This window comes from Martes martes (genome assembly GCF_963455335.1).
Source record: "Martes martes genome assembly, chromosome: 6".
NCBI classification, from domain to species: Eukaryota; Metazoa; Chordata; class Mammalia; order Carnivora; family Mustelidae; genus Martes; species Martes martes.
The window spans coordinates 125,783,494-125,805,739 of NC_137893.1; the positions used below are offsets into that span (position 1 = coordinate 125,783,494).

The 22,246-nt window shown below is 47.0% G+C and overlaps 1 protein-coding gene across 1 annotated transcript; it reads left to right on the top strand.

Moving 5' to 3' along the window:
- The first annotated feature begins 68 nt into the window (after positions 1–68).
- On the top strand, positions 69–17,800 carry NQO2 (N-ribosyldihydronicotinamide:quinone dehydrogenase 2). The gene is made up of 7 exons (XM_080805489.1): positions 69–301; positions 4,956–5,101; positions 6,917–7,081; positions 12,260–12,390; positions 14,798–14,911; positions 15,803–15,904; positions 17,544–17,800. The coding sequence occupies exons 2-7, from the start codon at positions 5,095–5,097 to the stop codon at positions 17,718–17,720; spliced, it is 696 nt and encodes a 231-aa protein (XP_080661615.1). The 5' UTR covers positions 69–301; positions 4,956–5,094; the 3' UTR covers positions 17,721–17,800.
- Positions 17,801–22,246: the final 4,446 nt, after the last annotated feature.

The window sequence follows — 22,246 nt, forward strand, 5'->3', positions numbered from 1 at the left end:
GTGGGGCGGGGCGCAGGTCAGGACCGCCCAGGCGGGGGGCGGTGGGGGGGGCGGCACCGGGGGGCGGTGCCAGGAGGCGGCGCTGGGATGAGGGAGTGCCGGGGCTCTGAGGACTCGCAGGGCCGCGCCAGTGCGCGCGGCCTGGCAGCGCAGAGCGCAGCCGCAGCTCGTCGCCCAGCGGACTTGTGAGAGTGCGGGGCCCCGGGGGGTTGGAAGCTAGCTCGGAGGGCAGGAGCTTCGCTTCTGAAGGCGGAGGTCTGAGACCTGCAGCTGCTTCTCCGGGGCCTGCGCTGCCCTCAAGGTGAGGGTCTTCCCTCGCCAGGGTGCGGGGCGTTGGCGCGGGGTTGGGGGGGACACTTTCCGGGACGCTGCGGTCCGCTCCGCGGGCCATTCACCCTTGGACCCTGGCATTGTACTTAGCTCTTACCGCGTGCTAGGTCCGGTTGTGAGTGTTTCGCAGAATCGTCTCCTCTAAGGGGCCCTCTGCCCCAGGAGGTACGTGGTGTGATTACCCTCGTGTTTAAAATGGAACAGGGCAGCCCAGGGTCGGTGTGGACAGGGCGTGCCATCATTTAGGCCCGCGGAGCACCGGCCAGGGCTACGCTGGCCGCAGGGAGCCGCCTCTGCTTTGCCTCGTGGCTGTCTGTAGCAGATCCTAGAAAAATAGTCTTCAGCCTTTTGTCTTTCTGAGAATATTAGCTAAAGGAATGAAAAGGAATATGTATTAAAGGAGACATCGGCTAGCAGTGCCGTTTATAGTTGCGAGGGGGAAACAGGAATAACTTGGGTGCCCAGTAAGAGAAATGGGCACATTTGGGCATGCATACATGTTGAGATGTTATCTTAACCTTAAAAATACTTGATACTTAAAAGAACCTCTTAACCTTAAAAATAAAAGTGACAGTTATTTTACCAGCCAAAAAAAAAAAAAAAAGGGTTATTTGGAAACAGCGGAGATTTGCCATCTGGAGCAAGCAAGCTCAGGTAAAGCCATAGGCAAGTTCCCAGAAGGAACAGGAGCAATGCTGGGAGAGGGGAGTTCGGGAAGGCTGTTAGAACCAGAAAGTCCAGTGGAGCAACGCCAGAGTTTCAAGTATACTGGCTTCTCATTGGCTGAGTACGACCGCCTCCCATTGGCTGGACTGTTGGTGGGCCAAGAGGAAACCTTTCTACTTCCTGCTGGAACACTTAGGTAGTATCTCTCTGCAAAGTGCGTCTGTCTCTTCTGCTTGGATCTGCGGTTGACTAAGCGGTAACGTGCGAGGGATACTCCTGCTGGCCCCCGACTCCACTCTAAATGACCCTTCCTTTTATTAATTTTCACAGAAATCTAATGAAAATATTATAGTTTCTGGGTACTCTGTGGATTAAGATGAAATAATATGCATAAAAATATCAGAGCCCATTTGGTATGGTATATATAGTTTAATAACCTGTTGACCAAAATAACAAAAACAAAACAAAAAAAAACAGTTATTTTACTAGCAAAATGAGTGTATTCAGGAATTGCAGAGGAATACAATGGGGGACCTGCAGGCTATGGCAAACCATAGGTCAGTCTGGAGAACAAAGGAGAGGAACAGAGGAATTTGGGAAGAACTGCTTTGAACAAAGGTCTGTTGAGCCTCTTGGAGGAAGGGAAGAGTTCCGGGTGGTGATCCTTTCTGGTGGGCTGAGTTGTGGCAGTTTCTTACTAACTGAACTGTTGCTGGGCAAGGAGAAAAAAAAAATCTTTCTTCCTCCCACTGGAGCTGTAAAATGAACGTCTTCCTGTTCAGGAATGTAAGGTTAGCTGTGAGGGGAAGTGTATGGGTGAGAGGTCCCCCTACGGGGTGTCCTGACTCCACTTCAAATGATATTTCCCTTTATTAACTTTCACACACCACATGGTTCCTTTTTCTTATTGAGCTGGGTAAGTGCCTTCTTCCTAACAAAGGAAACTGCCTCTGTGCAGGAGGGTGTTAAGGAAGGTGAGTGGGGAGAGAGGTGAAGAGCACTGGACAGCTAGTAAGGAGCCTGGCTTGGAGTCTCTTCTCTGATTTTGGACAAATCGTTTACTTCCTGGGTCTGTGTCTTACCCTCTACAAATAGAAGAATGGACAAGATGGGGAGTCATGAACTCAAATGACTCAGGCGGCCAGGTGTGTCATGTAAATATGGAAACTGGGCCAAGCAAAACAGCAGTGAATGGTGAGGCCTGGGGATGCAAAAGAATCCATGCCTTGTCATGGGCATTAAAATTAAAGCATTTTATCCAAACCAAAATAGAATCTCAGGATAAGGTGTTCCCAAAGCCGGCAGTGACACTGATAACCTTTTAAAAAGTAATCAGATCCGGGCGCCTGGGTGGTTCAGTGGGTTGAGCCTCTGCCTTCGACTCAGGTCATGATCTCAGGGTCCTGGGATGGAGCCCTGCATCGGGCTCTCTGCTCAGCGGCGAGCCTGCTTCCCCCTCTGTCTCTGCCTGCCTCTCTGCCTACTTGTGATCTGTCTCTATCAAATAAAATCTTAAAAAAAAAAAAAAAAGTAATCAGATCCTACCATTTTCCTGCTTATTAAGATGCTCCGGTAGCTCTCTGTTAGGCTGAGTAAGATCCTTTCCCCAGCCTACAGACCCCACTTCACCTCTCTGACCACATCTCCCACCATCCAACTTTTTTTTTTTTTTTTTTTTTTTTTTTTTTTTTTTTTTAAGCCGCAGGCCAGTCAAACAGGCTTTCTTGAACACTCCAGGCCAGTTCCTACCTCAGGCCTCTTTCTTGCCATTCCCTCTGCCTAAACCTCTGATATTTGCATGACTGGGTCCGTAACATCATTCACATCCTTATTCCCAGAGATACTTTCCTGGAGCTCCTATCTAAAATAGCAAATGTACCCCATGCCATTTTAGTCACAAAAGGACTTTGTTTTCTTATCACTATCGCTGTTACTTAGCATTTTTATTAGTACTTACCACTATCTTGAATATTATAGTTACCTTCTTTGCCTGCTGGTTTTGTCTGCCCAGCTGAGAGTATAAAGTTCCATTCTTGCCTGTCTTGTTCACTGCCATGGCCTCCCCGACCGGGCGCAGTACTTGGCCAGAGTCCTCCTATGAGTCGGTGACCCTGCTGAACGAATGCCTAGATTGAAATTGTCTTCCATTCACTGCTGTTGATGGACAGTCAACTCCAGGCAGCTTAATCACGATTCCACGTTTGCTCTCCCATATGAAGAAGTCTGAAGGTTGCAATTCAGAACCGTCTCACAGCCCCAAGGAAGCATCAGGAATCCAGGTTCCTTTCGTATCTCTGCACTGCCATCCTTAGTCCAGAGTGTCTACTCCCATGACAACAAATTAATGACAGAGCCCTAGCTGTCATTCCACAGTGCGGCTCAGAGGAGGGCCAGTGGCAGGGGCTGAAATGGTGCCCCCACCCTCTTCGTCCCCCCCGGGTCAGCCCTTTTAAGGATATGTCCTAGGAGCCACATGTAATGGCTTCTGCTTCACTTCTTTGGCCACCCCTGAGTGGAAGACTGGGAAATGGAGGGATTAGCTGGACACACTGACACCTGAATAAATTCAGGGACTGTTGGTGAAAAACAGGAGGGGATGCTGGGTAGCCGAAGACGCAGATTCCCAGCTGTTCAGTCAGTAGTCAACTTGAGCAAACGGGCAGGATTTAAACTCACCTTTGAGGTATGATGGTGTTGGCGTTCCCACCCTCTGTCTGACCAGAGCTCTTTGCCCTGCTCCAGTTAAGCATCCTGCCTGCCCTTGACTCAGTTCCGGCCACTATTACCTAAATCTCTTTTTCTTTCTGTCCCTGGGATGCCCAACCTGGGCCAGAGCCCATTCCCCTGCAACCCACCCTCACTTCTTGGCAGCATTCTGCATACCTCAGCCCTTGACCCAGGGCTCCCGGACAGCTGGAGGTGTGGAGGGCCCAGGAAGAGGCTAATTCAGGCCCTGCTCCAGATTCTAGTCGTGACCATGGATAAGCCTGATTTCTGTCTCTCTGTTCTTGTTACCCGGTAAAGATGCACTGATATGTTCAGATTGTCATTTGATGGGGCGCCTGGGTGGCTCAGCTGGTCAAGCAGCTGCCTTTGGCTCAGGTCATGATGCCAAGGTCCTGGGATCGAGCCCCACATAGGGCTCCCTGCTCCATGGGGAGTCTGCTTCTCCCTCTCCCTCTGCTTGCTGCTCTGCCTGCTTGTATTCTCTCTCTTTGTATCAAATAAATAAATAAAATCTTTTTAAAAAATTGTCATTTGATACAACATGCATCCCACAGCATCTCCACACTGACCCTGAGCCACAGGCTCTGTGTGGGCTGTTTCTTCTGGCAGAGGGAGCAGGTTTGTTGGAGGGGTCTTGTCTTTCCCAGAATGAAGCCAATTATTTAAGAGCTGGCTAGCCAGGAGTAAGGATTCAGGCTTCTCTTGTGCCTTTGAGGCCTTCTCGGGAGAACTAATATTTTTCCAGAGCCTTATTACATGCAGGCCACCATATATCTGTCTTGTCTGTCTTGTCTGTCTTGCTCCTCTCAGCCTTGCTGGGACTTTACAGACCGCAGTAGACATGGTAACTGAATTTCTGACCAACACCCCTGACCTTCGTCTGTTCCGCTGTGTTGATTACTGGTGGGTAGGGACGTGGAAATGTGGGAGAGGGAGGAAGGACACAGAAACATGTCTCCTGCTTCTTATCATATCTCATTTTCTAGGACCTCTTTGTTTTGACTACCTTCATGGAAGGTTCCAAGTCCTCAAAAAAAAAAAAAAAAAAAAAAGCCTTGGTTTTGGCACCCTGCATGATTTGTCTTCCGAAGCTGAAATCTCCAAGTGGTTCCTTGCCCCTCTTGAGAAAGCTTTTTTCAGACACATCTGCATGTCCTTCCTAAGGCCTGCCGTTGGTACACTGACCTCACCACATCTGTCCCCTTCCCTCACGTGTTTGTGTTCTCTTCCAGATTGTTGGTGTTGCTGAGCAGAGCGAACTACCGCAGCTGAACCCCCGCAGCTTGCCCTCTGAATCCTTCCGTGCCCAGGATTAACAGCAGACACTCCCTTTGGTAGTAGTCAGAGTGGAAGAATTCATCATCTTAGAACATGGCAGGTGACTGTAACCTATGGGGGAGATAAGCTTCTCTTAAGAAAAAAAAACAACTTTAATTAGAAATTAAATATGTTATAAAAACCCAAACAACGCTGAAATGTTTTGTTTCTAACATGAATCACTATTTGGAATTATCTTGTTTTGTATTTTCTTGTTTTATTGTGCATTTCAAACCCCACCAGACTATAAGTTCCTCAAAAATGAGAGCCATGCTTATCTTGTTTTTGCTCTGCCTCTAGTCTCTGGAATGATACCCAGGCTATGGTAGTGCTCATAAATACTTATACTGAGTGAATGAACCTCAGGAGTAACCACGGTTTAAAATCCAGCATGACTCAATTTTTATTCTTGTCCCTGCTCAGCACACACACACACGTGCATACACACACACGTGCACACACACACACACACACACACGCCATTCTGCAGCTTATTTTTCCTCTCAACAATATGGCATAAAAATTCTTAATTTCAAGGGGACACTAGGGTGGCTCAGTCGGTTAAGCATCTGCCTTCGGGTCAGGTCATGATCCCAGGGTCCTGGGATCAAGCCCCATATTGGGCTCCCTGCTCAACGGAAAGCCTGCTTCTCCCTCTCCCTCTGCCTGCTGCTCCCCCTAATTGTGCTTTCTCTTTCTCTGTCAAAAATTCTTCATTTTAGAATGTAAGGACCCACTTTACTTGACACAGTCTGGTGTAGACTCGGGCTTCTGACCCTGAGCATTACTGACATCCTGGGCCAGTGACCCTTTGGTGTGGTGTGTCCCGTCCATTGTAGGATGTCTAGCAGCTCTTCCGGTATCTATCCACCAGATGCCAGCTGCACTCTCCCTAGCGGTGACAACTCAGAGTGTCTCCAGACATTGTGAGCTGTCCCCCTAGGAGGGGATACCGCCCCCACCTGAGAACCACTGATGTGGATGTTTCATTTGTATCCATTGGTAGAGTTCCTGTGTTACCAGTGAGTCTGAGAAGTTAAAATAAAAATGTTAACCATTAACCTAAGCCCTTGAATCCAACCTTTACACCCAGTTGAGTGCCCGAAACTGCTTCAAACTAACATTGGTATTTCTTCCTTAGGGGCCTAAAACGAAAAATTTAAATCTAGAGTTCAAACATTTCAGTCTTTGACATTACCGAGGGCAAATTTAAGCAGATGACCAAAGCCGCCTCCCAGAATAAATCAGCACATGACCTCCCAGAATCTTCTGAATGAGGGAGATGTTGCTTCAGAGGCTGTTGGTGTTAATGACACAGGCAGGACCAGTAAAGCTAAGACTCTTCATAGAGCCTTTACATCAGCCTTGTCACTCAAAACGGGCTCCGTCTAGACCCTGCCTCCCTCTGGGGTTAGGGGTCTGATTTTCCCTGCCTGGTTTACTTGTCCCATTTCTGTGGGCCTGAAGGAGAAGGAGACAGAGCTGTCCGAAGCCGATGCCTGCCAAAGTAGGGTTAGCTGGAGAAATTCGTCACGGTAACTTTCACTTTTGGTGTTCGTCAACAGGACAGAAACCTCTGATAGAAGATAACTGCTATAGCTTGGGCCTTTCAAGAAATTCATGATGTTATTTTTGAGGAATCCTAATTTGACCCATTTTATATCTGTGCATTAGTAAACTTAGGCAGCCACGAGCTAGGTTATAACTGGACTTTTAAAACTGTTCATTACATTAAAACTGTTACATGTGACAAAGGTTGGTATTTCCTAACTTGAACCTGTGATCCAACTACACGTTTTGTTGTTATCTTAGTCTTCTTGGAATTTTGACCAAGAGGAATTGTTCTTCAGGAGAAATCATTTCTTTTCCAATACAGGCAAGAAAGTGCTCATTGTCTATGCCCACCAAGAACCCAGGTCTTTAAATGGGTCCTTGAAGAAAGTGGCAGTGGAGGAACTCAGCAAGCAGGGCTGCACCATCACCGTCTCCGATCTGTACGCCATGGACTTCGAGCCACGGGCCACCAGGAAGGATGTCATCGGTGAGTCATGGGCTGAATGGTGTTTGTTGTTTGAATTTTGGGGTGAGATTTTATTTATTTATTTATTTATTTATTTATTTATTTGAGAGAGAGACAGAGCATGAGCGGGGTGAAGGGCAGAGAGAAAAGCAGACTCCCTGCTGAGCAGGGAGCCCGATGCAGGGCTCAATCCCAGTGACCTGAGCTGAAGGCAGATGCTTAACCGACTGAGCCACCCTGGCACCCCTGTTTAACTTTGTTTTTTCTAATTTTTTAATGGAAAAAATATTTTGACAAAACTAACCACTGCACGGTACCCAGTTCTCAAGTCGGGAGAGTCTACATGGCAGATCTTTTTCCCATCCCTGTCCTACCAGGGCGCTCACTCGTCTCTGTGTCCCTCCAGAGTTATCTGTGCTATGCAACACATTTACAGGGATAGTCTCCATTTTCTCTCCACTTTGTTTCAAAACGGTAGCATATATTACAGGTGTTGCACATTGCATGTGTTTTTACTGCCCAGAGTATTCACTGTGTGGAGGTGTCATAGTTCAAGTAGCCCCGACTGCCCGGGCATTTCAGATCATTCCTGATCTTTTCCTGTTACACACAGACCTACGGCCATGTGTGTTTTTCTACATATCCAGGTGTATCTAGAGGTAGAATTGCTGGTCAGAGGGAAGGTGCAGTCTTGATTTTCGTAGATAATATCAGATGGTAAATGGACCAGTTTACAGTCACACCAACATGTTTGCAAGTGCTCATTTCCTCTGCATGACCAATTTTGATAAATTCCAGTCTGTCAGGTGAAGAATGGCCTCCCAGTATAGTTCTGATTTGCCTTTCTCTCATTGTAAGTAAGCTTTACTGCCTGTGTTTATGTAAGAAGCATTTTCTCTTTTTCGCAGCTGCACTGAGACACAGTTGACAAAGGTTGTATATATTTAAGGTATACAGCATGAGGGGGTTTTGGGGGTTTTTTCCTAGTATTTTTTAAATTATTATTATTAGTTTCAGAGGTAGCGTTTAGTGATTCATCAGTTGCATCTAACGCCCCGTGCTCATTACACCAAGTGCCCTCCTTCATGTCCATCACCCAGTTACCCCATCCCCCTACCCACCTCCCCTCCAGCAACCCTCAGTTTGTTTTCTATAGTTGAGAGTCTCTTGTAGTTTATCTCCCTCTCTATTTTCATCTTATTTAATTTTTCCTTCCCTTCCCCTGTGTTCATCTGTTTTGTCTCTTAAATTCCACATATGAGGGAAATCATATGGTATTTTTCTTTCTCTGACTGACTTCTTTCCCTTAGCATAATATTCTCTAGTTCCATTCATTATCTAGTTCCATTCATCATCTTGCAAATGGCAAGATTTCTTTTTGATGGCTGAGTGGTATTCCATTGTATATACGGACCACATCTTTATCCAATCCTCTGTCAATGAACATCTCAGCTCTTTCCATAGTTTGGCTATCGTGGACATTGCTGTTGTATACATTGGGGTGCAGGTGCCCCTCCAAATCACTGTGTTTGTATCCTCTGGAAAGATATCTAGTAGTGCAGTTGCTGAGCCTTAGGGTAGCTCTATTTTTAACTTTTTGAGAAACCTGTATACTGTTTTCCAAAGTGGCTGCACCAGCTTGCATTCCCACCAACAGTGTAAGAGGGTTCCCCTTTCTCCACATCCTCTCCAGCACTTGTTGTTTGCTGTCTTGTTAATTTTAGCCATTCTGACTGGTACGAAGTGGTCTCTCATTGTGGTTTTGATTTGTATTTCCCTGATGCTGAGTGATGTGGAGCATTTTTTCATGTTTGTGTTGGCCATTTGTATGTCTTCTATGGATGAATGTCTGGTCATGTCTTCTGCCCATTTCTTGACTGGATTTTTTTTTTTTTTACAACATGACTGCATTTTCTAAAATACTCTTTTTGAAAAGTGAGATACTTTTAGCTTTATATTAGTATTGTATATTTATAAATGTTTATATTAACAAAATTTAAATATTTTATATTCCTTACTCATTTTTCTCTTATGTCTCTTATTGGTTTTAAAGAGCTCTTTATATATTAAAAAATTAGTTTCTTATGTGGGATATGAATTGTAAACAGTTTTTACTTAATATGTATTTTGTTTTGACTTTGTTTATGTTGGTTTTTTTTTCCATGCAGGATTTTATTTACCTACTTGGCTTTTGATCAGTCTTTTTCTTCCATGACTTCTAGATCTTGTGTCATGCTTATATAAACTCTAAGATTTTTTTTTAATTTTATAGTCTTGTCTAGTGTTTGACATATTTCACTTAAAAAAATATTTTATCTACTTAAAATTTATTTTGGTATGGGTCCAGTATTTTTTCTAAGAACGCACTGGTTGTCTCATAATCATTTATTGCATGATCCAACCCTAATTTAAAATGCCACCTTCACTGTGATTTTACTTCTCATGTACCTTTGATTCTCTTCTACACTTTGTATTCTGTTGGTTTTTTTTTTTTTCCTGTCTTTGTGGATTTAGTACAGCATGGCTTTAATTATTTTGGAAAGTGATAGAGTATCTGATAGAATTAGGTCACCATGTTTGCCTTATTTTCTATTTTTCTAGCTAGTTTTACTTTACTCTTCTATAAAATCTTTTAAATTAACTTTCCAGATTCAGAAAGTAATCTGATGATTTCTTTATTGAGATTCCATTAAACTTACAGATGAACTTCCATTATACTGATCCTACCCAGGAGAAGGTATGACTTTTCATTTGCTCCCGTCTTCCTGAACAACCCTGCAGCTCTTCATACAGATCTTGCATAATACTTGAATTGGTTTTCGTTTCTCTACGTGAAGAGGGGTAATCTCTGTGTGCCTGTTTGTGTGCCTGCGAGTGTGTGTGTACCCAGCCATGACTAATTTTCTTACTGTTTGTAGTAGATTTTTAGCTCATTCTCTGGGGCTTTCCGGATATACCATCAGATCATCTGCAAATAATGATGATTTCACCTCAGCCTTTCCAGTATTCAATGCCTTTAACTTCTTTCTGTTTATAATTGTGTTAGTGATAATCCCAAGGTTTAATATTTGATATTGATGGTAATAGCTGACATCCTGTATCTTCTTGTCTTTCTTCCATTTTAATAAATCAGTCATTCATTTTCACTTAAGGAACAACAGAGTAGGGACTGGGAAAACAGAATCTTATGATTTTAAGTGGATAAAGTAACACAAGCTTATTATAAAAAATATTTTAAGATACAGTGAATAAGGTGAACATATAGGGTAAGAAGTGCAGCCCCTTTTCATATATACTCCATAGTCCGACCCTGTCCATGGAGACAAATTAGTTTAACTTTTTGGTGTAGATCATTGTGGATCTTACTTTAAATATCAACAAGGGTACATACCCATGTAAATTATGGTTTCAAAACTCTATGGGTACAGATGTAAATGGTGCCATGTCATGGGACTTGCTTTTTATTCACTTAGATCTTGGGAAGTCTTAAGTTTTAAATGATTGCATAGCACTCCATGGGATGTGATATAACTTACTCACCAGTTCCCCTGCTGATTTATATCTATGTTGTTCCCACCTTTTATTTCAAGCTCTGTGCCAGTCTTTGTTTTATGGCTCTGGGTTTTCTGCCTTGCTTAGGAAGGCCTCCCCATACCCACACTTATAAAAATATTCTTACTTTCCAATGATACTTAGATACCTTTACTTTGATATTTACTTTTGAAATTTACCTGAATATATTTGCCCTACGTACCTCTTTTCATCTCTGTTCACCATCATCAGAACCACCCCAGGCCTGCTCTAGGCTCCACACATGGTGACTAGCCAAAACCCTACCTGGAACCTGCCTGAGAGAACACGACCTCTTGCCTGTAGCAGTTACCCTCTGGGTTTTCCTGTCAGTACAGAACCTCATACTCAGGAAACACTCAGTAGGTGTTTTTTGGATGAAAATCAAATACAGGTAGATTAAAGAGGAAGCAAGGAACATTGACCTATTTCTAAAGTATGAGTCTATTTAAAGAGCTTGGATTCAGTCTTCCTTTCGGTTCCTCTCCACATGGCTGGGGGTGTGTCTGCTCCTCTCCAGACCCCATGTGGTGGAGTGGTTCACACCTGGCCTGGTCGTCCCACCTCTGCTGCCACCAAGACCTCTGTGGTACGGAACTAGTCACTCAGCCTCTCTAAACTCTCAGTTTCCTCTTTGGTAGACTGGGACCTACACTTACCAGTTGTTATAAAGATAGAAAGGGCAATGTGTGTGGAGCACAGCACCTGATAGGTAGGGCGTCCTCAGTGAATGGTAAGCTGTGATTGATGCTGATCAGTGCCTTTGATGAATCCTTTTTGTTGACAAGATCCCAGTTAAAAGCATAGATCAAAATAACTTCTTTTTCATTTTGGTTGCCGTGGGCAGTGCTGTAAGTTCTACCCGGAGCTCCCTTCTCCCACCGCCTCACTGCTGCTGCCTAACCGTGCCTCCCCCACCTGACTGGCTCTTGCATCCCTGCAGCTACACTGAGCTCGTGAGCACCCACTTCAGAGCATTCATGTATTTCCCGCCTACGCCACAGGGCTCCCCACAGGCAGGAGAAGTTCAAGCTCCATGAGAAGGCTCACAAGACCCGGCCCATCTCTCTGCTCACATCAACTGCAGCCCCCCGGCCTTTCACCCATTGCTTTGGAGGTTGCCTCCTGGTGGCCCTTTCCTGGACAGGCCCAGTTGCTGGACACCCTGCCATCTCTGTGTCTTATGCCCAGACTGTCCTGTCTCTTCCCTCCAGGGAACCTGGTGAACTCCCGCCCCTCTTCAAAGCCTGGTTTACAAAGCTCATCACTAGCCCAAGCAAGCAGAGCCACCCACTACTATACTGGGTTAGACCACCTGCATCTTTATTGTAAGATGGGAGGCTTTTCTGAAAGTAACATTAGACTGAGCTAGCTTGAGTGTTATCTTGTATATTCATCATGTGGTTATCATCTACTCTTACTGGACTTTGAGTCCCAGGTGAGAACAGTAGCTTCCTCTCTTTTTATTTCCGTAGCCTGACCCCCAGGACCCAGCACCTGGTGGGGTCTCAGTGAATGTCCGGCCACTTACTTTAGGGAGTCCAGGTAACGGGGATGCCAGTGGGATTGGCCAGGATGGGCTGTGGGTGCGCATATGAGAGTGAGAACATTTGGCCTTTTCTTCTCCAGGTGCTCTCTCTAATCCTGAGTTTTTCAACTATGGGGTGGAAGCATATGAAGCCTTTAAGAGGAGGTGTCTGGCCAGTGACATAACTGACGAACAGAAAAAGGTTCAGGAAGCTGATCTAGTGATATTTCAGGTTTGTTTCTTCTCCAATTACTATAACAAATTAGATTCGTTCTATATACAAGCTCTTTCCAAATATTGAGTCGCACACTTCTAAGAAATGGTATTAATGTTGTTAGCACATTTGCACACTTATTTATGTCTAACTAGGTAAGGAGATCCGTGTAGCCAATATTCATTCAAAATCCTGACTCCCAAGTAAGTAGTAAGGAATTCCCCTTTAGCCCAGCGCTCTAAGAAGCATCTGCATCATGCAGGGGGAATTGCCTTCATTGCCTTCCGCTCCCCACCCCACACAGGCAGAGGCTGCGTGAAAACCAGATTTGTTGACGCAAGGTAATTTGGTCCAAATGCAACTCCTGCCCTAAATATCTCAATTATTAAGAGGAAAGTCGTCTTTTGTTTTCTTCCTGTCACTGGTTTCCTCACCAGCCCACCTGTGCACTCATTCACAGGCTAGGATTCCCTGCAGAGAGAACTGGGCCAGGATCCTGCTTCTGTGGTCTCTAACTCATCCCGGCCACACACACCCCTTCCCCAGCTAGACAGGCATGTGTACCCACAGAGGGAACGGTGAGCCTGGCAGCAAAGTAAACTTTGGGGGAGCTGTTGGGTTGACAGAAATCCAAGTCAACTAAAAAAAAAGGAATTTATTTTCAGGGCCCTGATCCCTTGGGTCTCGTGGAAGCCAAGGACAGGCTAGCTGGGCTTCAGGGACCCTTCTGCCCTCTCCCTCTGATTCTCCTCTGATGCTCCCCACATGCGGGCTCTGTCCTCTCGCTGCACACCACGGACTGGGGGCTCTAGATCCGGAATCTCCAAGATGGATCTGATGGGTCCCAGTTGTCTCTATTTCCAACACAGAGGAAAGGCAGGGAGTGGGTGAGAGAACAAGACCCCCGCGTGTGGGGGAGGGGTGAGGATGCGACCAGTTTCCAGGTGAAACAACATGTCCAGAAGGCAAAGTTCCCAAACCCTTAGTAAAATAACCCGACCCATATGGGAGAAGGGAATGCTTCAGCCCTCCTCTTCTGCCCCACCCAGGCTAGCTATCTCTAGACACCCTCTCCTGGCCCCTTCCCTTTCTTTCCCAGGCAACTTGGAGTTGCTAATCTGATCAGAGTGCGAATTGTGCTTCCATCCTAATTCCAGGTGGCTGGATCACAGTGCCACCATGTGTGCTTGCCCCATGCTTTGTCACCCACAGGATAGTAGCCACACCGGGACAGTGAAGCTGTATCACAGCTGGCCCAGCAGTCTGGGCCCATGGTCCAGGCAGAACCATATTGGGCTCTCTGATTCTTCTTTCCTGTCCCCTGGGGTCAGGTGACCACGTGGAGCCCGTCTCTCCTTTCTCCCCGCTCCTGTACTCCTGGATAGCTACAGCAAGCCAAGGCCTGTCCTTTCTGTACTCATCTTTCTTTTTCGCTACTCCATCTCGCAGCTCCTTTCCCTCTGCCTTTCCTCTTTTCCTGATGCTTTGCCCAGAGGGCCTGCATTGTAAGTGTACTGGTTTTCATTCAACATTAATAAGAACTTCATTCCTCACTACTGCTTAGTAGTGATCACTACTCCCCATCACTCATGGAGCATTTACTCTGTTCTAAGCACTGTTTCGTGTCATGGAATCCTCCCCACGATGCTGTGGCCTAGTAACTTGTACTAGCCCTGTTGCCAGATGAGGAAAAGGAGGCACAGGGAGGTGAAGTAACTTGTCAGCATCACACAGCAGTGGGCCGTGGAGCTTAAATTTCAATGCCAAGTCCTGTGTTAGATTTATAGCAAAAGCACATGAAACACGGGTTTCTCTCCGCCTTGGTATCTGCTCATCTCCTGTCATTGATGATGATTCTGGATATAGTGTAGGGGTTCTTTGGAGACCAGGGTGGACTTCAAGTAGATCTTATTGCTGGTGTGTGGAATTTGAGGTTATAAGGCTTTTGTTTGTGTCAAAATCCAGAGCTTCTCAGAACTTAACTCAGTCTGACTTCCAGAGGGCAGCAACTGGAAAGGGCCAGATTCTTTTCTATACCTTTTTCTGGTGCCCCTTGATTGGATCAGTCCCAGGGACTGCTGCCACTGAGCTAGTGTCCAGCAGAACTTCCTAGCACCACCCCATCTGCTCAAGGACCAGCTGATGGGGCTTTCCTGGTCAGGGGACACAGAGCCACCTGTAACAGCAACCAGGACCATGGTCAGCTCTGCCCCCCTGCCCACCATCACCCCGTCCACACTGCATGCCCCCAAGCGAAAGGAAGAAAGTCTGCCGGTCGTGCTGCCCTCTGGTTATACTCGCCTGCCCAGCCCCCTGGGAAGAGGAATACAGAAGAAGAGGAATCTGGAAGATTCCTTCCAGATCAGCAAACCTGCCATGTCAGGCAGCCTGCAGCATCCATTTCTCCCTGGTGTTGTGTCCACAGTTCCCGCTGTACTGGTTCGGCATGCCGGCTATCCTGAAGGGCTGGATGGACAGGGTCCTATGCCAGGGCTTTGCCTTTGACATCCCAGGATTCTACGACGCCGGTTTTCTCAAGGTACATACCCCAGGATACGGATCTCTGTGTACTGGTGGGGAGCGTTTCCTCAAGTCCTGTTTCTAGTTTGCTTTTTTATCAACAAACACTGATTGAGCACCAGCTGTGTGCAAAGCCCTGTGTGCTGTACTTGGGCAAGGAAAGTGTCATTTCTGAGGTCATGGGGCTTTTGTCTAGTGAGGGATATAGATGCATCCACCGCGAACTGCACGGTGGGGCCAAGGAAGGCCCAGAATTGGTGTCGTGGGAGGGCTGCAGTGGACCCCACGGTGTGAGCTCCGGCTCGGGAGAGAGCGTCTGCGCTGCTATGCAGAGCTGAGCCGGGACCTCACACCTCTTCACCTCACAGCTTCACGTTCCTCCTTGAAAAACAGGATAATATGACGCGTGTGGCAGGGAAGGCATTGCATTGAACCCAGTGCGTGCACAGTGCAGTAGTGGTGAATTTCTTACTAAGTTCACTCCTTACCGAAATAAATAATGTCTTAATTCTGAAAGCCTCAGAAAATAAGGGTATGTAAGGAAGCCGTAGAGCCACGAGGTCCATCGTGGATGAAGTCATGCTGCCATTCCATGAGTGGTCCTGGCCAGGGGCCGTGCTGCCTCGTTGGCCCTCACAGCAGCCCAGGCGGTCAGCATCTGGGCCTCGCCTGTCCACACCCGGCATCACACCCTGCTGTCTGCCAGAAGTCGGGGTGCAGCAGAGCCCCGTGTTCACTCGGTCTGGTCCCTCCCCTGTCCCCAGCGGCTGTGGTTGCTGCCTGTAGCTGGGTGTGTTCGAGGAGAATGTTATCATTTGTCCATTCCTGGAGGGACTGACCTCATACTGTCCCTCCTGGTCCTTCTGCACCTTGTTGCCGGAGTCACATGGATTTGTTTTCTTCTCCGCAGAATAAATTGGCCCTCCTCTCATTAACCACGGGGAGCACAGCTGAGATGTACACGAAAACCGGAGTCAGTGGGGATTTCCGATACTTCCTGTGGCCCCTCCAGGTACCTGCCGCACCCCTTACCCGCTCCACTTCCCCTGCAGCCCACCCCCCCAGGAGTCAGAGATGTGATGGAAGCCCGGAATCCAGACCATTTTGACTCCACCTGAATACAAGAAGTTAAAACATTTTGCCTTTTCAAATGCCTTACTTAGCACTGAAAAAGTGGGCCAGTAGGGAAACACATATTTATTATAATGACAGCCTTTGACTTTGTTGGGTGGAAGCTAAGCTGAACTTGGTTAGCTGCCATCTGCCCCGTGAGTGTGTGCGGAGCACCGGGGCACCGTCTACACTGATGGGCGGTGCTTTGTGAAGGCGTCAACCCATTCAGACCCTGGCAAGAGGGGCCGCAGGGCCACCAGCCCAGACAGCCTCCCACCTCCCACAGGTGATGGTCCATGGAGCCAGGGTCGTGCCCCATCCCCAGAGCCCACACCCCTCCCCGGGTTCCCAGGACTCTGGGCCTGCTCTCAGGTGGATACCCAGCTGCCTTTGTGGACCTCTGGACTGTCGTGAAGGGGATAGCAGGGGACAGCACATATGCAGGCAGGCTGAGGTGTCCCCATGGGAGGCACCCCTTGCTGAGGGACCGAGCTGGGGGTCGGGGCAGAGGGAGCAGGCTCTGGGTCAGGCGGCTACATCCTGGCTCCGAGCTCCCAGGAAACCCAGAATCCTAGAGGCAAACCATTCTTCCAGGATGTTATAAAGGGACATTTGTCCAGCAGTAGGAGATCACATATTCAACAGCTTGTGAGCTTTCTTTAAAGATACGGACAGTGACCTGTGGGCCTCTTGCCCCCTGACTTACCCCTGGGTTTTAAGGCAAGGAGTGCAGAGAGGGGAGAGTGATATTTTCTAGTAAGAGCTGTCTTTGAAAAGATAGTGATTCATTTTGTGATGCTCTGTGGGAGAAAGTGATAACTTAAAGGCCTGAACTTCCTCCTCCACAGGTCAACTAGTCTCTTAAGGGTCATGAGCCAAGCTTAAATTCTTCTGGTTTTTGAAAAATCTTTATATATTCTTTTCATTTTTCAAAAATACATATTAAGAAAAAAGAGTGAGAGTATAAAATATAAAAATAGAAAGTCCTCTTAATCCCCCCTAAAAATAATTACTTTCAATAATTTGATGTATTTCCTTATGGCCCATACATATTTTTACATGTGTATTTTTTATTATTAGCGTTATTATGTTTATGTTTTTACATAAATGGTATACCACAAATACTGCTTCAGATTTCTTATTATTTTTCCTTGACGCATCTTGAACAACTACACGTGGATATACACCATAGCTAGAATAATGTCACATCGTTCTAGAATAATCCACTGTATGAATGTACCATAATTTGCCTAATCGATCAAAACCATAAGGTTTACTGTCTGAGTCAGAAGCGAAGATTACAGATGAATCTCAATTAGGATCAGAAGTTTCCAGCTGCCGGGAGTTCCTCACCTCACTTGCCCGCATTGTAAGGGTATAGGGCAGTTCAGTTGTCTTTGGTTACCAAGTAGCAGTGAAGTTGTTCTTTTCTTCTTTGAAGGCTTATTTCAGGTCCTTTCCCCCCTTTCGTTGTCTACCTGAATGACACGGAAGGGATGCCGCTTCTGATCAGCTCTCTGCTTTCCTTGTGGCCGCAGCACGGGGCGTTGCACTTCTGTGGATTTAAAGTCCTCGCCCCGCAGATCAGTTTCGCTCCCGAGATTGCCTCCGAAGAAGAGAGGAAGGCCATGGTGGCGTCCTGGGCCCAGCGGCTGAAAACCATCTGGGAGGAAGAGCCCATCGACTGCACGCCTTCTTGGTACTTTGGGCAGTGACGCTTCACGCCACATCCACGTCTGCCCGCGCGTGCAGAGAGAAGATGCTCCCGTAATAAAACGAAGTTATGACAGAGTGAGCTGGTGATATTTCCTGTCGGGCAGGACCGGGTGTCCTACAGCTGGTTACCCTGAATTCTCTTCCAGCTGAGCCCATTTTTCATCCGGGCTTGCTTTTCTCTTCTGAGGTCTTTCCATCTCCCTGTGATCAACCTTCACAGGTATTCTTGTTTTCAAACCATTCTCCTGGCATGGCAGTTTTTTTCTTTTGCTTTATTTCATAACTCAGCTTGGCAATTTCTGTTTTTTCATAGAAAGGTTGAATCTTTGATAGCTAGTGTTTCAGTGCTATGTTTGGACTTTTTTCTTCCATCTCTCGCTCTTTCTTTTTTTTTAGTGTACACGCATGCATGATGGCTTTGAAGTTTTCAGTGAACAGCTGTTTAACCCGTATGTAGTTTCATTGCACGGGGGTTACTGTGAAAGTCTCCCAGCATCGCTTCAATGGCGTCCTCTCCCTGCGCATGTGTTCACTTGACATTACTGGTAATTACTCTGAGTAGAGGCTCCTGTAGTGGCAGGGATCTCCCTAAAAGCAGGTTTAAAGGGTTAAATCTCCTCCTCCTCATCATCATCACTTCCAAGGATAAAGCCACGGCCTGTGCACAGAGGCCGTCCTTCCTTAAGGTCCCCAGGGCAACCCACCATCCCCTCATCGGACTGGCCACCCAGCTTGTCCCCAGACCCTCCTCGTCATACTCCTTCCTTCAGGCTGATACCCTCATCCTTGAGTAGCCTGTCCCCTGCTTCGCCACCTCCTTCTCCTTCTCAGCATCTCCAGACCCTTTTCCTTTTCCATCTGCCTTCTCTTCCTCCTGTTTTCCGTCTGGTGAATCATCATGCTTCTCTATGTGCATCTCCTTCCTCCTCATCTGCATCCCCACAGCCTCCCCACCACCCCCCCAAACACTCCCTCAGATCTGCCATCCCCAGATGCTCAGCTTTCAGGACGGTTCCTTCCTAACTTTTTTCAACACCGTTTTCATCTAGTTATTTTTTTTGGAGTCCTCTTCAAACTCCTTTTCAGAACAGTCTTCAGATTCTCTTTCCAAGACATCTTCCTCTTCAGATTTTCAGGGTCAACTTCAGACTTTTTTCAAAGTCATTTTCTTCAGAATCGTTTTTGAGGTATTCTTTCGAGACTGTTCTCGTCACTTCTTGGAACTGCCTTCTTCAGATTCTTCAGGGACTGCATTCTTTAGCATCTTTTTCAGAAGCATCCTCAAAATCTCCCCATCTCCTCATTTTCCGAGTATCTCTCCATGTCTAGATTCTTTCCGCGTTAGTTGTGGCTCCTTGAGCATTCATCCTGGATGTGCTCGAGTGCTCTGGAAATGCCTTACTTTTTAGAAAGCCTCGCCTTTGGGAGCAAAGATGGAAGTTGAACACTAAAGGCCTCCACTGGCCTCAGGACACGGAAGAAAGACTTCCCTTCTTGTGACTGTTCCCCTCCCCACCTTGCAGTCTTCTCAGCCTGGCCATCTGTAGTCCCACCCCATGTTTAGACAGGGATTCGATGGCCTCCAAGCCACCTTCCGTAGAAGGTTTGAGTACACAGATAGTTTCCTCAGGACATCTGGATGTCTCTCCAAGAGAAGGAGCTTCCTGGCTGGCCCAAGGTTTTCTCTGACCTTGATCAGCACCAGTGGACCATCCTCAAAGTCCACAGGGTAAAGCATTGTGATGATGAGCACTCCCTGGTGGGGTCTCCCTCGAGTATTCCACCAGCCCTGCTGCCGTCATTCCGGAGCCAGCTCCTTCCTGTGGCGCTCGCACCTCTTCCTTTCTGATGCCCTCTCATCCGCTTCCGTTGAAGCTGAGCTACCCTCACTATGTGATTTCAAGCTTCTAATTTCATGTTCATCCAAAAGCATTATTGCGCAATCCAGATTCCCTCTTCAAGTAACTGTAGTGCCATCTGCTTTAAGATTCCCTTGGTTTATCATTGTAAAACTTGACCATAAGTTCTGTCTGAGGATCTCATAATTGTGCCAAGTTAGACAGAAGTTGTACAAAGGCCTCTGCTGTGATGTCAGCAGGCAAAGCAGTTGCATTTACATTTGTAGTTCTGTCTTCAACGTGAAACCTTTCTTTTTTCTCCTCTTTCCGAGATCAGTGGGTTTGAGGCTATTTTCTGCAGAGGTCTCTTAGCCTTGCTGGCACATCCCGTACGTTGGCCACGGAGCCAGATGTGCCGGCACTGAGAAGCCGTAATCAGCCTGGTACACAGGGATAAAGTCTCCAGTGATCTCACACCAGCTGCCTTGCCCAGGTGTCAGCCTGCCGCTGCCCGAGAGATCGGCTTTCTCCACTGGGATTCTTGGTGTCTCGGTATAGTTCTCCATTCACAATTGCTCATATACAAATTCCTCAGCCAAGTACACTTGACCCGTGAATGACATGGGCTTGAACTACAGTCCCCTTACATGTGGATTTTTTTTTCATAAATACATTGGAAAAATTTTGAGGGATTTACAAAAATTTGCAGAAATTCACAGGTGACCCAAGTAGCCTGGAAACCCTGCAATTTTTAAGAAAAATGTATTATTGTAAGAATACAGTAAATGCCTATAGAAAATATGTGTTAATGGACTTTATATGTTATGAGTAAGGCTTCCGGTCAACACTAGCTCATTAGTAGATAACTCTGTGGGGTCAGGAGTTACACATAGACTTTCTGGGGGCATGCCCAGCACCTCTAGCCTGCATTATTCAGCTGTACTTGCTGCCTTAGTTTCCCTGCCTAGCCCAGAGCAGGCTCCAGGCGAGCAAGAAGGGGCTGGCTTGCTCTGCCCTGCCTCAGCACTGCGGTCAAGGCTCGAGATCTGGTACCTGTGTTGTTTTCGCTGAGTCTGGCTTTCTTTTGTGGCACTATTTCCCTATTAGACGCTGCTTCTGGGATCTCTCAAAGTTGCTGATCATTGGAGAATTTACTTGACTGTCTTCCAGGCACCTCCGATCCAACACCTCATCACCTGAGTTCGTCCCCCTACCCATAGCCCCCTCACCACCCCTTATCTCAGTAAGTGGCAGGAACATTCCTCCAATGTCAGGCCCCGAACCTAGGCCTCACCTGGACTACCCACAATCAAGATTCATGCCTTGCTGACTCCACCTTCTCCCTTTGTTTCATTTGCCCATTATTTCCATCCACAGTTCTACCATGCTCATCCAGGCACCACCTTCTCTCGCCTGGATTATTGCAACAGCCACCTAGATAATTTTCCCTTATGCATGCCTGTCCCTTAAAACCCATTTTCTATAGAATGCTTAGAGCACTCTTTAACTGTGTGCGTGCATACACACACACACACACACACACACACACAAACACACACACCTCATGCCCCTCTTGAGGCCTATTCATCTTTAAGGGGTTTCTCATGGCTTTTAGGAAATGTCCAGAATCCTTGAGCTGGTCTGTGAGGTACAGCATGTGACCCTGTCTCCTAAACAGACTTTCGGGCTACTCCGTGTCTACATTCCAGCCATACCAGACTTCTCGCTTCTATTCCTGGTGCAGGGGCAGCCCCTTCCAGCAGCAACGTTTGCCCCATCTCATCGCCCAAGCCACCTCCCATGTCACTTAAGGAAGCCGTCCGCAACCCCTTGGATGGGTTGGATGTCCTGTCCTATGCCCTGTACTTCTGCCTTTAAAAAAAAATTCTCAGTGTGCGGCACCTGGATGGTTCACTCAGTTAAGTTCCCAACTCTTGATTTTGGCTCAGGTCGCAATCTCAGGGTGGTGGGATCATGCCCCACATTCTCTCCCTCTCCCTTTCCCTCTGCCCGCCCCCCTCATGTGCATGCACGCGCTCACTCTCTTAAAAAAAAATCTCTGTGATACTGTGTTTACTTGAGAAACACTAGAGGACATTTTCATACCCATTTCAAACACTGGAGCCATCTTATCAATGTTCATTTCTGTCACTAGACTGTTGGCTTCATGAAAGCAAGACTAGTCTAAGCTGTGTCAGTGTGGGGCTCGATTCCAGGACCCTGAGATCATGACCTGAGCCGAAGACAGAGGCTTAACCCACTGAGCTACCCAGGCACCCCCACTGCTGAGTTTTAAAGCCTCATTGCTGAAAGACTTAAAATGAAAACACACTCAGCACCAGCAGGGAAGCAGGAATTGCTGAAAAAAGAAGAAACGGGAAATGACCGCAGTCGCATCTAAGGCAAGACAACATTTTTCTTAGGATCGTGGGGCCTGATTGGGATTCGGGAAGTTAGTTCTCTTTGGTCTTGCAAAGGTAGGTCCCACACCTAGTTTGGGTGGGAGAAAGAAAGTTAACATTGCTCCATGTACAAAAAGTGTCAAGGTATTTGGAGTGGTTATGGCAGCTGGAGAGCATGGGAGAGGGAACTAGGCACAAGTCCCAAGAGGACCTTCCTGAAGCCCAGGAAAAGGGAGCAAGATAGGGGCAGAGGAGAGACACCTCGCATGCACAAGCAGTTCAGGG

What these genes read in the sequence shown, in the direction of transcription:
- NQO2 (XM_080805489.1), top strand. An exon ending in CTGATCTAGTGATATTTCAG is followed by an intron (nt 12,391 to 14,797) that starts GTTTGTTTCTTC and finishes TTGTGTCCACAG; the next exon opens with TTCCCGCTGTACTGGTTCGG. An exon ending in ACGACGCCGGTTTTCTCAAG is followed by an intron (nt 14,912 to 15,802) that starts GTACATACCCCA and finishes TCTTCTCCGCAG; the next exon opens with AATAAATTGGCCCTCCTCTC.